Source organism: Seriola dumerili, unplaced genomic scaffold (assembly GCF_002260705.1).
Source record: "Seriola dumerili isolate Sdu_G_001 unplaced genomic scaffold, Sdu_1.0 BDQW01000003.1, whole genome shotgun sequence".
NCBI lineage: Eukaryota > Metazoa > Chordata > Actinopteri > Carangiformes > Carangidae > Seriola > Seriola dumerili.
In genome coordinates this window covers 15,750,015-15,764,005 of record NW_019174258.1, presented here as the reverse complement: position 1 = coordinate 15,764,005, position 13,991 = coordinate 15,750,015, and the positions used below count along the sequence as shown (strand labels likewise).

The window sequence follows — 13,991 nt, the reverse complement described above, 5'->3', positions numbered from 1 at the left end:
TTCACTGAAACGGTTCATAGAATCCTAATTACTAACTGATATTTAGTAATGCCTTCCATTTGCTTTCCTCTGATTAATAGGGTTCGTTTACAGTATTAGTTATGCCTGGATTTGTTTTAGAGGCTGACCAGAGTCAAAGCTGTAACTTTATCCTTTGAGTTTTGTCATTGTGAGTCTCACTTTTACACGATCCTGTCAGTTTGTCAGGATCTCAGTGCTTTCCTCTGCCTCCATTTCACACCACATACACATGTCTGCAGGAACATATTTTCAGTGCGGGGGCTGCCCTGGATAAAATGACATTTTACATGCCATAAACAACTGACAGATGTAGCACATTTTCTGTGGTTAAATCTGAAACTTGTGTGGAATTATATCACAGCGGGATGAACAGTGTTATCCTTGTCATCGTGGATCTCGTCCTCATAAACCTGCTGTAAGGTTTTGAGTTTATTCTTGTGGACCCACAAAGCCCAGCTAGACAGACACACAGACACAGAAACAGACTGGGGACAAACAAAACACATTAGGGAGGGGAAAACAAGGGGAGAGCAACAGATTTAACACAAACAGGTTTAACACTAATGCGCTGAAGACCACTTACTTAGTGGATTTTATTCAAAATGGTATTAATGATGCGTCATGTGTCAGATAGATGTCGACCCTGTCTGTCTCATTTGACTGTCAGTGCCTGTCAGTACTTCAGTTCAGCAGTCAACTGACGCTCTTGTCTCCTCCGCATCGTTATGAAGTCTCATGATCTGGTTTCTTACTTGTTCAGGCAGTCCCTCACCAAGTGGAACCGTGTTGTATTAATAAACACAGCCCAGGACAGAAGTGAGGAAGCTGTGGTGTTCACAGGTTTTCTTTTATAACCTTGCTCATGCAATTAGCCTTAATTGGAAATCACAGATGTAATCAACTTTGTTCCAGGTAAACTGACTGAATGTTTTGCTTATCTGTACACACTAACTCCTGTGTCCTGTAGGCACGAGCACCCAACTCTGCAGTGGTGGTTGTGGGAACACATTTGGATCTGATCGACACCAAGTTTCGCACTGAGAGACTGGCCACGCTCAGAGCTTATATCCTGGCTCTGTGCAGATCCCCGTCAGGCGCTCGAGCCACCGGCTACCCTGACATCACCTGGAAACACCTGCAGTAAAAACATATTTTACATTTTATTCTTTGTTGTTTTTTTTTTTTTTATATTGATAAAAATTAGCTGCAGTGTTTGCATATGAATCATTTGAGTGTGTCACTAGTATCAGCCTCACAGAACAGCTGTTAGACCGTAGAGTGTATTCAAATGTGTGTGTGTGTGTGTGTCTTGGTTTTCAGTGAAGTGTCCTGTAAGACCCTGGAGGGTTTGGAAGGGCTGAAGAAGCTGATCTACCAGGTGGCTCTCTCCATGAAGGACAGCAGCAGCTCGGCGTGTGGCAGTAAATTACTGGGCAGACTGGTGAGTGAGGCCAGTGAAGCTCTGCACTGTGTCTCTACTGTGACAACTACAACTGTGCTTTTATCTCCCTCTCCACCTCTGCATGTTTTATATCAGTTTATCAGACACTTTAAACATTATAGTCACGCAACAGTAATTATCAAAATACAACACAATCACCTTCATGTCTCTACAATTACGCCAGCACCAAGCAATGGGTTGCTGTTGTGGATGTGAGCAAACACAAAATGTAATCTTAAGGTTAGTTCCTGGAACTATTTGGTCCAAAGATTAGTTTAGATCACAAACCTGTCAAAACGATCAAGTACGTCTAATCCTCTGTATGTTATTCTAAAGCACAGGCAGATTTTCAGCTTTGCCTCCTCCACCAGATCCCCAGGAGTTATCTGACACTCCAGGAAGCAGTGATAGCAGAGAAGCAGAGGAGAGATGCTGAGAATGACGTCCAATATCTAACTGATGCCCAGCTGGACCGTGTCATTGAACAGAACCCAGGAAGTGACATCAGAGACTATGAGGACCTACAGACTGGTAACGTTACACCATGAAAAATGTGAAAATGATTTGTTTGACTTGTCAAACCCTTCAAAATACCTGGAACCATTTACTTGTAAAAAGAAATGTCTTTACAGTTTTCATTTGACAAAGATTCCCATTTACTCTGGGGAAACGACCACAAAACACCTGTGGACATCTGTGTGTTTGTCATTGATTGGGCTAAAGAGGAACCACACCCAGGTGCATCGTTGCCGTGGGGGACAGGGAGTCACATTCCCCCCCAATATATTGGGGGCCCTCCAAATATTTATAATTTCTCTATTCTTTATTTCTCATTGAATATTACTCGCTTACATTACTAATTACTCAGCAAAAGTAATGGATTACATTACTTATTACTTTGGTTACACAGTTGTCAGCTCCAATAAACGTGTCTTCAAACAAATCCTGACCTCAGAAGCATGTTTACATACGCTTCAAAACTACGTGACTCCTGAATGTATGTGTACCCGTAGCTAACATTAGCAAGCCAGCCAAGAGACATTTAAAGTCTTATGGTAGATTCTGCCGGCCTTCCCCCACCTCGAACTCATGCACCAAGCTACCATGTCCCTGACCGACCCCTGTCTAAGTCCTGGTAACACCAAAGACTGTTGGAGAACAAGCTGAATCCTAAATATTGAAGGAACACAGTGTTACTGGGATCAGTAACTGTAATTGTTATCACTATGTCATTTGAATCCCATACACTACTCACTAATTCATAAAGTAATCACATCACTGTAACACTTTAGTAAGTACTATGTTACTTCCAACACCATTGACCAGTCACACCATCAGATCCAGAAGCTGACAGAAAGCTTGTTGCTCTGAATTATTAATAATATATAATATGTATTAATAATATATTTACTGAACATTCAAAATGAAGTTACTGGTTGTACCTAATACTGAAAATACAAAGACATACAAAGTGTTTAGGTACAAAACAAGCTCTTATACGGATTTCGTGCCATTTGTGCATATTTGGATGCAATGAGGAGGCTGAGTGACCAGTAAGGTGACTGTCTGTCTATATAAGGAGCCAAGCCGACCTGCTGATTCTACTGGTGTGGCAGAATATTCCCCTCATTTCCCAGATTAGCAGCATTGACCATTAGTTAAGAAGGAACACCTTGCATATGGCTCTTCTCTTTTTTGCACATCCAGCCATTAGCTTCTTGATAGAGACGGGGACCCTGCTTCACTTCCCGGACACCAGCCATGGTCTGTGTACCCTCTATTTCCTGTGTCCCGTGTGGCTGTCAGAATGCCTGGAGAGGATCATACACCTCAAGTCATCTCGCTCTGTAGCCAGGAATGGAGTGATTCGAGCTGAAGACCTCAGGGTGAGACCCAGGGAGCAACTGGAAAGACCAGCAGCTGAAATATCAGAGACAAAGTTTGGGCTTTGCTAGTTGTTTGTGTGTTAAGGATTCCTGACTTCCTCCTCCTTCTTTGATGTTGTTTGTTGTGCAGATGCTGTTGGTAGGAACGGGGTTCACCCAGCAGACAGAGGAACAGTATTTCCAGTTTCTAGCCAAGTTTGAGATCGCTCTGCCTGTGGCCAACAACAGGTAAAATATTGTCTATATACAGATCGATACTATATTTATACTTTTTTTTTTTAATATGTGTTCTTTCTCCACAAAGCACACATGTCACTATCCAAGTAGAAAGCCAAGATTTCTCCATTTTTCCACTGCAACTAGCCAGAATCACCATAGCAGTCATCCCAACCACCTTAGCAACAACCTAGCAACACTCGGGCAACTACCTTGCACCTTAACAACTGCCTAGCAACCACCTTATGATGCCCTACTAAACACCCATAAAACACAAGCAGCTGCCTGGAAAGCCATAGCAACCACTTAGCAACCAAATAAAAATGACTAGTAACCATCACACAGACCCAACTAAAAACCTAAAAAAGTAGCAATGCCAATGTTAACTCTTGTCTCTATCATGCCTTTTCTTCCACTGAAGTTAGCATGCTAACCAGCTAGCCCTGGCTCATCTCCTCGCTTTCTGATAGCGGCTCATTGTAGCCTCCAATATGCCCTGAAGATGTAGTGCTGCTCAGAGGACGTCTTGTGAATGCAACAATGGCTGAAGCTCTTGTCAAGTGACAATCACCACCACCCGCTCCCTGCAAAAAACCACATTCGGCGGCAGATAAAAATTTCAAATAGCCCTTTTAAAGTATAAAGTATTAGCTAATGTGACAAAAACATTTCTGGTACTAGCGTCAAGCAGAAAGCATACCTAAAGTTTCCTCCTTTCCTCTCTCTGTAGCTATCTTCTGCCTCATCTCCTTCCTCCCAAGCCAGCGATGGACATCCATGGTTTCCGCCAGCAGTTCAACAACACCCTACAACGTCTTTTCAAGATGAGCTTTGTTCCTGCTGGATTTTGGGAGCGCTTCATTGCCAGGATGCTCATCAGCCTCACAGAGATGGACCTGCAGGTACTGAAACCAGCAGATTCTTATCATTCACCTGTCATGCTTTCACATTTTCAGGGCTTTACATTTACAGCCTGACACGTTGTGTTTGTGCAGTCGTTTGAGCTCAAAAGAAATACCAGGAGCCAGCACAGCAGAAGCTCTGTGATCTACAGCTTTGCTGGAACCCAGCAGAGGAACCGATGCAGCACCTTCAGAGTCCGACGCAGCCAGACCATCTACTGGAAGGAGGGGCTGCTGGTCACGTTTGATGGAGGTTATCTCAGGTCAGAGCTCGGGCTGGAAGGATACGGGCAGTAATTAAAGGAGCCAGACTAAGTAGACTTGAGTCAAAAACCTGTGGAGGCAAACAGCAGGTCAGAACTAATACTCAGTCAACTTCAAGGGGCATTCTAGTTCACAGGAAGTGGGTGGGTTTGTATGTTCCATAGTTGAACGTGGACTTCACAGGGGATTTCTGTCTTCCTGAGAATAAACAATAAGAAGAAGAAGTAATCTTTGCTCAGAATTTGCACCATATATGGTACTGTGTGTTTATATCTTAAGTCTGCTGATATTATTATATTATTTACCTTCATTTTCAAGTCGTGGTATTTTCATTTCATTGCTAGTAGTTCCAGTTATTCAGCAATTTCGACACAAAAGCTTTAATATCTTTAATACAGATAGAGGAGATTATTTTCCAGTGATGCTAACCTGCCATATCTGTCACAGCAGTCTTAGTCTTATTTGATTTAATCTGAAGCATAATGTATAAAATGAGAATTTAACACGGAAACTTAGGTATTTCTAGTGAAAAGAAAATCTGAATTAAATGCACCTGCTAAAAGGAAAGAGAGAATTAACGTCGAACAGCCGGCTCCTGCAGCTGCTCAACATCAGCTGAATTGTGACATGCTGAAAACAGATTAACCTTCCACTGAAATGAGGCGGTGACATATGTTTGTGTCTCTGCAGCGTGGAATCATCAGATGTCAACTGGAAGCGGAAGAAGAGCGGAGGCATAAAGATCATCTGCCAGTCAGAGATGAGAGATTTCTCTGCCATGGCCTTCATCACAGACCACGTGAACTCCCTGATCGAGCAGTGGTTCCCTGGTCAGTGCATGGCTCTCTGTTTATGTGGGGACAGTCAGCTCTCAATACTCAGATTTTTGTTGCATGTTCCATTTGAACTAGGAAATCAGAAAAATCAGGAAGCATATCAGTCTAAACATTAGCCACATGTTAGCACGCTAACCAGACAGCCCGGCCCACTTCGTCACTGAAGATGTAGCGCTGCTCAGAGGACGTATTATAACCTCTTGTCTTGTGAACACAGTGATAGCTGAAGCTCTTATCAATCACCAAAACCTGCTCCTGGCAAGAAATCATGTTTGGTTGCAGATAAAACTTACAAATAGCCCTGTTAAGCTGCTAAATGCTCCACTTTGTTTGGTGCTGGAGCGGGGGACAGTTTGTTTATCAGATATTTTTTACTGAGAACAGCTGCCTGCTGCTGTGATTGATCAGAGCGCTCAGACTGAACCAAAACAATGAGCTAAAAGACGCTAAAAAGCTCTGCAGAATTGGGAAACTACAGAGTTGTTTGTGATTCTTTGTGGGTTTATCACTAGCAACACGAAACAGTTATCTGATCTACTGTTGATTAAAATAAATATGACTTGTTGCAGCTTTAAAGCACAACTACTATTTAAACAGACATGCAGACCAGCAGTCACTTGGACACACACACATACAGAGATTGTTTCACAAAAGTAGAGACTGCTACATGACTCAGGGTCACTGTTACTCACTCAGTCACAGGAAGGGTTTTGTGTGTGTATGTGTGGGAGACGTCATTACTGGCAGTATGGACACGTGTTTTTCTAGCAGATGTTTCATATCCAGAGCTTTCTATCAAACACTGAAATATTTACATTGTACATTAATTTGGACCATTTCTGTACAAACTATTTTTATTTTAATGAAACTGAAAGATGAAACGGACAAAAAAAACAAATCACCTGGTGCACACTGCCGGTATGTGATCCAGCCTCGGACTGTGAGGACTGCTTCCTCTTGATTAGTCATTTTTATGCCTCCGCTCCAGCAACAATCAGGGAGGAGGCATTATGTTTTCAGATTGACTGTCCCATTCCAATGAACACAATATCTCACTAACCTGTCAAGGGAATTTACTCCGGAAAGAGAGAGTGACCATATTTCTTGAAACTTGACTGGTTGGTGGAGTCATACAATTCCAATAATTCTAGTTTGACACAGAGATGTAATAATCAAAAAGCAAATATACATATACACATTATTATACTAATATTTATAATGTACAGTATCGTAAAAGGACACTAGACTCCATTAAAGGTTTTAAGGAACACTGAGCCATGTTTATCGGTGTAAATTAGTGAAAGGGATAAAGATCTTTGTATTCGGTCCACTATTGGGCAAGACAGTTGACCCAAAAACCATTACACAGCTGCTGCAACACAAAAACAGTTAGTGTGCGTCAGACCAGGTCCAGTAAAAGTGCTTATTCACAGCGGACCAGCAACTCCTGTGTTCTGTGAGGTAAAAAATGACTGTTTTTGACAATGGAGTCTGGTGCCTTTGAACAGAGCGATACAACAGCTGTTTCTGGTTAAACAATCAGGATCTTACTCTTTAACAAAAAGGTCTGTCTCTATAGGAATCTTATCCAGAATGTTGTCACACACATATAATTATAACCTGAACCTGTCAATCGTAAAATCAAGAGAGTTTTAGTGGACGTACTTTGACGTAGACAAATGCATCGTTTGATTACTTGACTCTTGTAGACAGGCACCTGTTTCCAAATCAAATCAAAGATGGCAGCCTGCTGGCTACCTGGATATGAGACAGTGCCACAACTTGGGAAACAAGTTAAAAATATTTTTTATTGCACCTCGCAGATGTAATTTCACCAAGTAATACCCTGCAGGACTACCACAGAGCTCAGGTTACCACAAAAGTGTTGAGGTCCAGGCCTGGGACTCAAACCCACAAGAGCATGCACGAGTTCCACATGAAGGCTCACCTTCTGAACAGCCTGAGGTCGTCCTCAGCGGATGTGATGAACTGCAATGACATCCAAAAAAAAGAAGGAAGACCTGTGTAGACAAAGGAAGTCCAACAGAGGGAAGCAGCACACCACACATGTAACCTTTGAATAAAATGTCCCATTTAAAAATTTATTGAATAGACTGGCTGATTGGCTGCACCATGCTTAATCTGGAGCGCACACAGATATGTATACCATATTGTCAAATTTGAAATATATTTTAATGAGTAAATAAAATAGAAATATTTCACAGCGCCCCCTATGGATTGAGTTACACCATACTTTCTTCTTGTGCAGTTTGGAGCTTGTTTGGGTGAGATATGTTTTTGTGAACATGATACATGATTCTGACACTATACTACATTATACCATTAGAAAAGACAGTCATGTGGCCAAAGTACAAAATCAACAATGTATTGTTGTTATTATTATTTATTTGTCATTATAACCTGGAAAAGCCATTCACTTGAATTAGAGTAGTAATTGAGTGGTAATCTTGAGACTGAGACTGGTCCAACCCTGTGTACCAATCTGATATGCAACAAGTCTAAATCATGTACATGTGCTGTCTCTGTGTCTTCACCTGCAGCTTTGACAGCCAGTGAAAGCGATGGGAGTCTCCTCATAGAGCAGTACGCCCCCTGTCCTCTCTGTGTCTCGCGTGGTCAACAGAAGCAGACCAAGCTCCTAGCTAGCCGGCCCGGCCAGAGTGGAGAGAGAGGAAATCGTGGAGGAGATGATGGAGGAGGAGGCGAAGCAGGGGTCCATTACTTTAACATGGAGGACTGTGTGCTGGCTGCAGTGGAGAAGGAGTACATCATTTGTCCTCAGCATCCTGACCAGCCAGTCCCCCTCCAGGAGCTGGTCCCAGAGCTCTTCATGACTGACTTCCCTGCACGGTAACCTCTCACCATTTAACCGACCATTTTATTTTACCTCTGCCAGGGCTGCACACTCCACCAAATCTGTCAGAAGACATATGTGGTTCAGTACAATTTCAGAAGTTTCGGCCATTGTTTCTATCAGGTATAATAATAATATTAATAAACTTTATCTATAGAGAACTTTTCATACAAGACATGTAGCTCAAAGTGCTTTACAATAAGAAATAAGATAGTACAATGATAAAGATGTAAATGGGAAAAAAACAGAAACCGGTAAGAATAGAAATATGAGATAATGAATTAAAAGCCAAATTAAATAAATAGAGTTTCAGATGTCACTTAAAAATGTTCACAGAGCCCTCATCTCTTACAGCTCTTGGCAGGCTATTCCATAGTTTTGTAGCGTAGTTAAAAAACCTGCACAGCCTCTTTTCTTGTGCATAAAATTGTGTTTATTTTAAAGCCTGGCAGTAGAGGACCTAAGAGCTTGTGAAGGACTATTAAATGACATAGAATCTGCAATGTAAGCTGGTCCCAAACCATTAAGAGCTTTAAAAACCAGTAAAAGGACCTTAAAATCTATTCTAAAAGATACTGGGAGCCAGTGGAGTGAAGCTTAAACCGGGATAATATGACAGGAACGGCCATACCTTTGCAATATTTATGTGTATATATATGATAACAGTATTGACCCCAACATAATACCTGAGAAAACTTGTCAGGACTCAGGTGGGAAAACTATCTAATGGAGACAATTTTTCACCTCAATAACATTTCTTGTTGCATGTGACGTTTCTGATATTGGCTGGGCTTAAAACATCCATGTGTCTTGTATGTAGTGTGGAAACAGGATGTAGCAGCAGCGTGTGTGTGTTTGTGTGTTAACAGCACAGAGACCACAGAAGCTGTTAATAACTAAATGTCCATCAGCTATGTATAGCCAGCTCCAGTTAAGGTTGCCATGGTGATGGTAGCTCCTTTCCCCCTGAGTTAGGCACAGACTTTAGTGAGATTTGGCTCGACTTACCTCTCAAACTCCTGCTATTCAGTCAAAAACCATAACTCCCATCACCAAAGCTTTTACGGCGTGAGTGCGTCTGTGGCTCAGGAGGTAAAGCAGGTCGTCCGCTAACAGGAAGGCCAGTGGTTCAGGCGAGATCCTGAACACCAAATTGCCTCTGATGGCTGTTCCCTCAGTATACTGTATGTGTGTAAATGGGTGAATGTGGCAGGTAGTGCAAAGTGTTTTGAGCGGTCGATAAAAGTGCTGTATAAGTGCAGTCCATTTACCATTTACAAGACTTTGCTGTACACATCTGTGCAATTTTGTGTTCCTGGTGTCAAACGTGTGCAGTCTATGGTGTTCCTGTCACTCAGAGGCTCATGGAGCAAGATGTGTGGGTCTGTTTGCTTAGTTACATTGTGTGAAAGAATACAGATTTTCCTACTGTACGTTCTGCCAAAAAATTATGTGTGAGGAGTAAAATTGTTTAGAACAGATTAACACCTTCTCCCACTTTAGCCTCTGAACACTGTCCTTTCATTTCTGCAGAAGAGAAATTGCAGACAAAATGTTGAATAGATTCTTGAGATTGAGAGTCATCTTTTCATTCAGTATTTTGGTAAACATAATTGTGTTCATAGAACCTATTAATGTAATCTCCTTTTAAACCTTTTGTAGTTATGCAGCTCATATCAGTAAACTCCCCCCTCCCTGTTTCACAGTCAGCACTGTGCAATCACTGTGGTAATCCTGGCCTGGTCCACACTAAACATGCCGGACCCCATCTGATCCAGACAAATTTATCTTGGTGTCATCTGACCAAAGAATGTGCTGCCAATGTTCACTAGGTTTCTTTTCATGTTCTTTGGCAAAGTTAAATCTTGAACTAAGACGCAGCAGCAGCAGCAGCAGCAGCAGCAGCAGCAGCAGCAGCAGCAGCAGCAGTAGTAGATCTGAGTGCAGACAAACCGTTTTGAGGAGGAGTAGAGAAAATCTGCCCTGGAGCAGGGAGAGGAGGAGAAAAGGAGGAAGGGGTTTGAGGGAAAGCATTATAAAATCTGAACATGAAGTGAAGAAATAATGCCCGCAAAATGAAAGACCAAGCGTTTCACTAAAGAAAGAAACTCCATATCACACCCGGTCACTGGACCTCAGACTGTTGGTCCCTCCACCAGACACATTCCACAGGAGCTGGATGATTCACACAGTATATACTAACTGTTACACTCTCTCTCTCTCTCTCTCTCTCTCTCTCTCTCTCTTACACACATGCACACACACACTGACAGTCAGCAGTTCTCCAGGGCTTTGGCTGTATAATGAGTTTCAGCTGATTTGTTGCCAGTGACAGCATCTGTTGATGTATTGTCAGGGCTCAAGGGTAACCACCACTCCTTCAACTATTGGAGTAAACATGCAGTCTTTCTCTTTGTCCTACGCACATAGACACATACACACACACATTAAATACTCTGAAACACTGTGTGTGTGGGGGGGTTAGGAGTAGGGGGTATTGGGTGGGCGGTCAGTTGCGAAAGACCATCTCTGTCTCTGTAAAACAGCACAGACCCATGGAAATGTTTGCTGCAACAGTTAAACAGCTGCTCCAAATATTTGTGCAACTTCAACTGCAAATGTGTTGCACTCGAGCTCTTAGAGAATCTAAGATGGATTTTGGTATAAACACAAGTAGTCACTAACTAACATCATCCATTTTCTCAGCTGGAGGGTTGCTCGTACATTAAAAGACTGATCTATTAGCTTTTACCAGTATTTATCTTTTTTTAACAATGTGACGGCACACAGCTGGTGCTCTCCACCCCCAATGTGGAGCTCAAATAAGCACAATGAGATATGAGATTGGACAGATAAATCATTCTGCTTTGTTCATTTATATTACCACAGAGTGCATAATCATGCTTATTCCATGGCCACTTATCAGCCAAGGTAAGGAGATGTTTGAATTACCCTCTATTTTTATAGTGTTTTTGGTCACCTTCATGGAGCTACATAGCTAACATTAGCATTAACAGCTGTTTACTTACCAGTCTAGAAGAAACATTGTGAATTCAGCATCAAACTTCATTCCTTTATCCACCAACAGCTGGAGAGCAACACCAATGTTAACTCGTCTCTTGTCATCTTTTTATCTACTGAAGTTAGCACGCTAACCAGCTAGCCCCGGCCCGTCCCGTCACTTTCTGATAGCGACTCACTGCAGCCTCCAGTCTGCCTTGAAGATGTAGCGCTGGCCAGAGGGCGTATTATACTTGTCTTGTAAATGCAACAATGGCCAAAGCTCTTGTAAAGCAAGAATCGCCACCACCTGCTCCCTGCAAGAAACCATGTTCGGCAACAGAAAAAAACGTCCAAACAGCCCCTTTAACCAATCAGTTTTGTTACCAGGGTTAGATCAGAAGCCTCTGTTCTGATTGGCTCACCGACTCGTTGTTACTAGAGCTCCAGAGAGAAGCCTGAGAGAGGAGATGTAAAACTACGTTTAGATGGTTTTTGGTTCTTAAAACCACAAATATATCTTCTTATGGATCAACACTTCAAATGAAACACAGGAAAATAGTAAAATATGGTATGGACATTTAAAACAAACTGAGTTCAAATTTGATACTAGTTTATTGAAACATGGTTTGATTCACTCTTGATACTGTGGTGAAGATCTGCTGGGATATCCCTGCTCTGGACCATTGAATGATTCAGCTTATTAAAATGATTAACTACACATTTACTTTTAATTAATGTTCCTGCAGATTTACATCCAAAGGTTTTGCCTGAAAGGAAACCATTTCCAGAGTCGACATTAAATTGTGTCACCATTCAGACTGGAGGGCCAGAGCTCATTTAAGCCACCATCTTGATTGGTTTATGTTGTCCCTGTGGTTGAAGCAGCACATCAAAGGCTTGTGAGCAGAGGGTGACAGAGGGATGGATGGGATAGTCTGGATGGGCAAAGGAATGTGGCTCTACTGTCAGCCTGTAGGGCGGCTGATAAAAGAGAGGCTTTGTTCCCCAGATGTGACCAATGTACATCATGGTTAAATGTTGAGGTTAGGATTCTCAGTAATCTAAGTCTTTCTAGTGTGAATGTTTCTCCAGTTAGGTTTTAATGTGATACTGATGTTTTTGGAACACATCTGTTTAGAGCAAATGTTTACTGATTTATAACAAGTAGTGAGTAGTCGTGAAGAACAAGACAATGATTTGTGTGTTATCAGTTTATCAACTGATCAATCAAAAATCAAGTTTTTGTTCAGAATTGTAACTTAGATGCAGATCTGACCATGTTTTAAGACAAAATTATACTTTATTCCATTTAATTCCAAACAGTTCTTCCTTTTTCTTGCCGTTCTCTGTAATCTCTGTGTCATCTCTGTAATGCACCTAGAGAGATGAAACTCACCTGGTTCTGGTTGAGACAGCAAACAGTTCCAGATTTGGGACTCAATGATAAACAAACACCTGTGTGTGTGTGTGTGTGTGTGTGTGTGTGTGTGTGTGTGTGTGTGTGTGTGTGTGTGTGTCTGTGTGTGTGTGTGTGTGTGTGTGTGTGTGTCTGTGTGTGTCTGTGTGTGTGTGCGTGCGTGCATGTGTGTTAGGCTCTTTTTGGAGAGGGCCCAGCTGGAGTACACTGAGGAGGAGAATAACATCCTTGGCCAGGGGGGCAGTGGGACCATCATCTACCGAGCTCGATACCGGGACCACCCGGTGGCCGTCAAACGCTTCCACTTCAAGAAGTGTCGACAGCAGACCATCAGCATCGACACAGGTACAGAGCCATCTTCTTCTTCTCCTTAGTGACGTGTGTCTAGTGTTTCATTAAATTGTTTGATGGGTTTTTGAAATCTGACACTAATGTTCTGGAAGCTGCTCATGGACAATATTTGGTGTCAGTACTAAACAAAACCAAGAATTTCTAACTTGTATGGGTTGTCTTGTGTGGCTCATCCTCACAACCATTAATAATACTACCTGGAATTACAATATTTACATGTTCCTTAACTGTGTAAGAGTTTTCCACAGCACGCCGCTCAGTCAGTCAGAACCAAAGGATGCATGCCAGGATCATTTTTCTAACTTTTTAAAAACTTAAAAATGTTCACAAATTTTGTGATATATTCTGAAAGAATTTGTTATGAAATAATTTATGTGTTTCTAGAAAGTGTAAAACAATGACATGGCAGTACGACTTGCTTCTCTCTATAGCTAATTGTTGCTTCCCCCGCCACCACCACCCACACACACAAACACACACACACACACACACACACATAAATAGCATATCCCATACAGCCATAAAAAGGAATCCACCATCTTTTTGTCCTTTGATGATTACTTATTTGTTAGAACACATGAAAATAAAATCCTAAAAAAACTCAGTTGACCTTATACAGGGGGACAATTTGACTTGTCACACAGGTGTAACAAATAACATTATTGATGACCCCATTCCATTAAGGTGCTTGTACTGCACTGCTAAGGCGTATTAGGATAACTACTGTAAATGAACACAGTGCATTTCTTGCCACGACAGTCAATGGACCTTTTCCACAG

General features: G+C 41.9%; 1 protein-coding gene across 1 annotated transcript in view; it reads left to right on the top strand.

Moving 5' to 3' along the window:
• The window catches only part of lrrk1 (leucine rich repeat kinase 1), a 63,960-nt gene that overhangs the window by 24,640 nt on the left and 25,329 nt on the right, over window positions 1–13,991 (top strand). Inside the window, exons 15-24 of the mRNA XM_022742113.1 lie at window positions 989–1,161; window positions 1,342–1,462; window positions 1,834–1,993; window positions 3,170–3,348; window positions 3,479–3,576; window positions 4,295–4,466; window positions 4,560–4,729; window positions 5,421–5,560; window positions 8,128–8,437; window positions 13,037–13,206. Coding sequence (XP_022597834.1) covers window positions 989–1,161; window positions 1,342–1,462; window positions 1,834–1,993; window positions 3,170–3,348; window positions 3,479–3,576; window positions 4,295–4,466; window positions 4,560–4,729; window positions 5,421–5,560; window positions 8,128–8,437; window positions 13,037–13,206 — 1,693 coding nt within the window. The remainder of the gene's footprint in view (window positions 1–988; window positions 1,162–1,341; window positions 1,463–1,833; window positions 1,994–3,169; window positions 3,349–3,478; window positions 3,577–4,294; window positions 4,467–4,559; window positions 4,730–5,420; window positions 5,561–8,127; window positions 8,438–13,036; window positions 13,207–13,991) is intronic.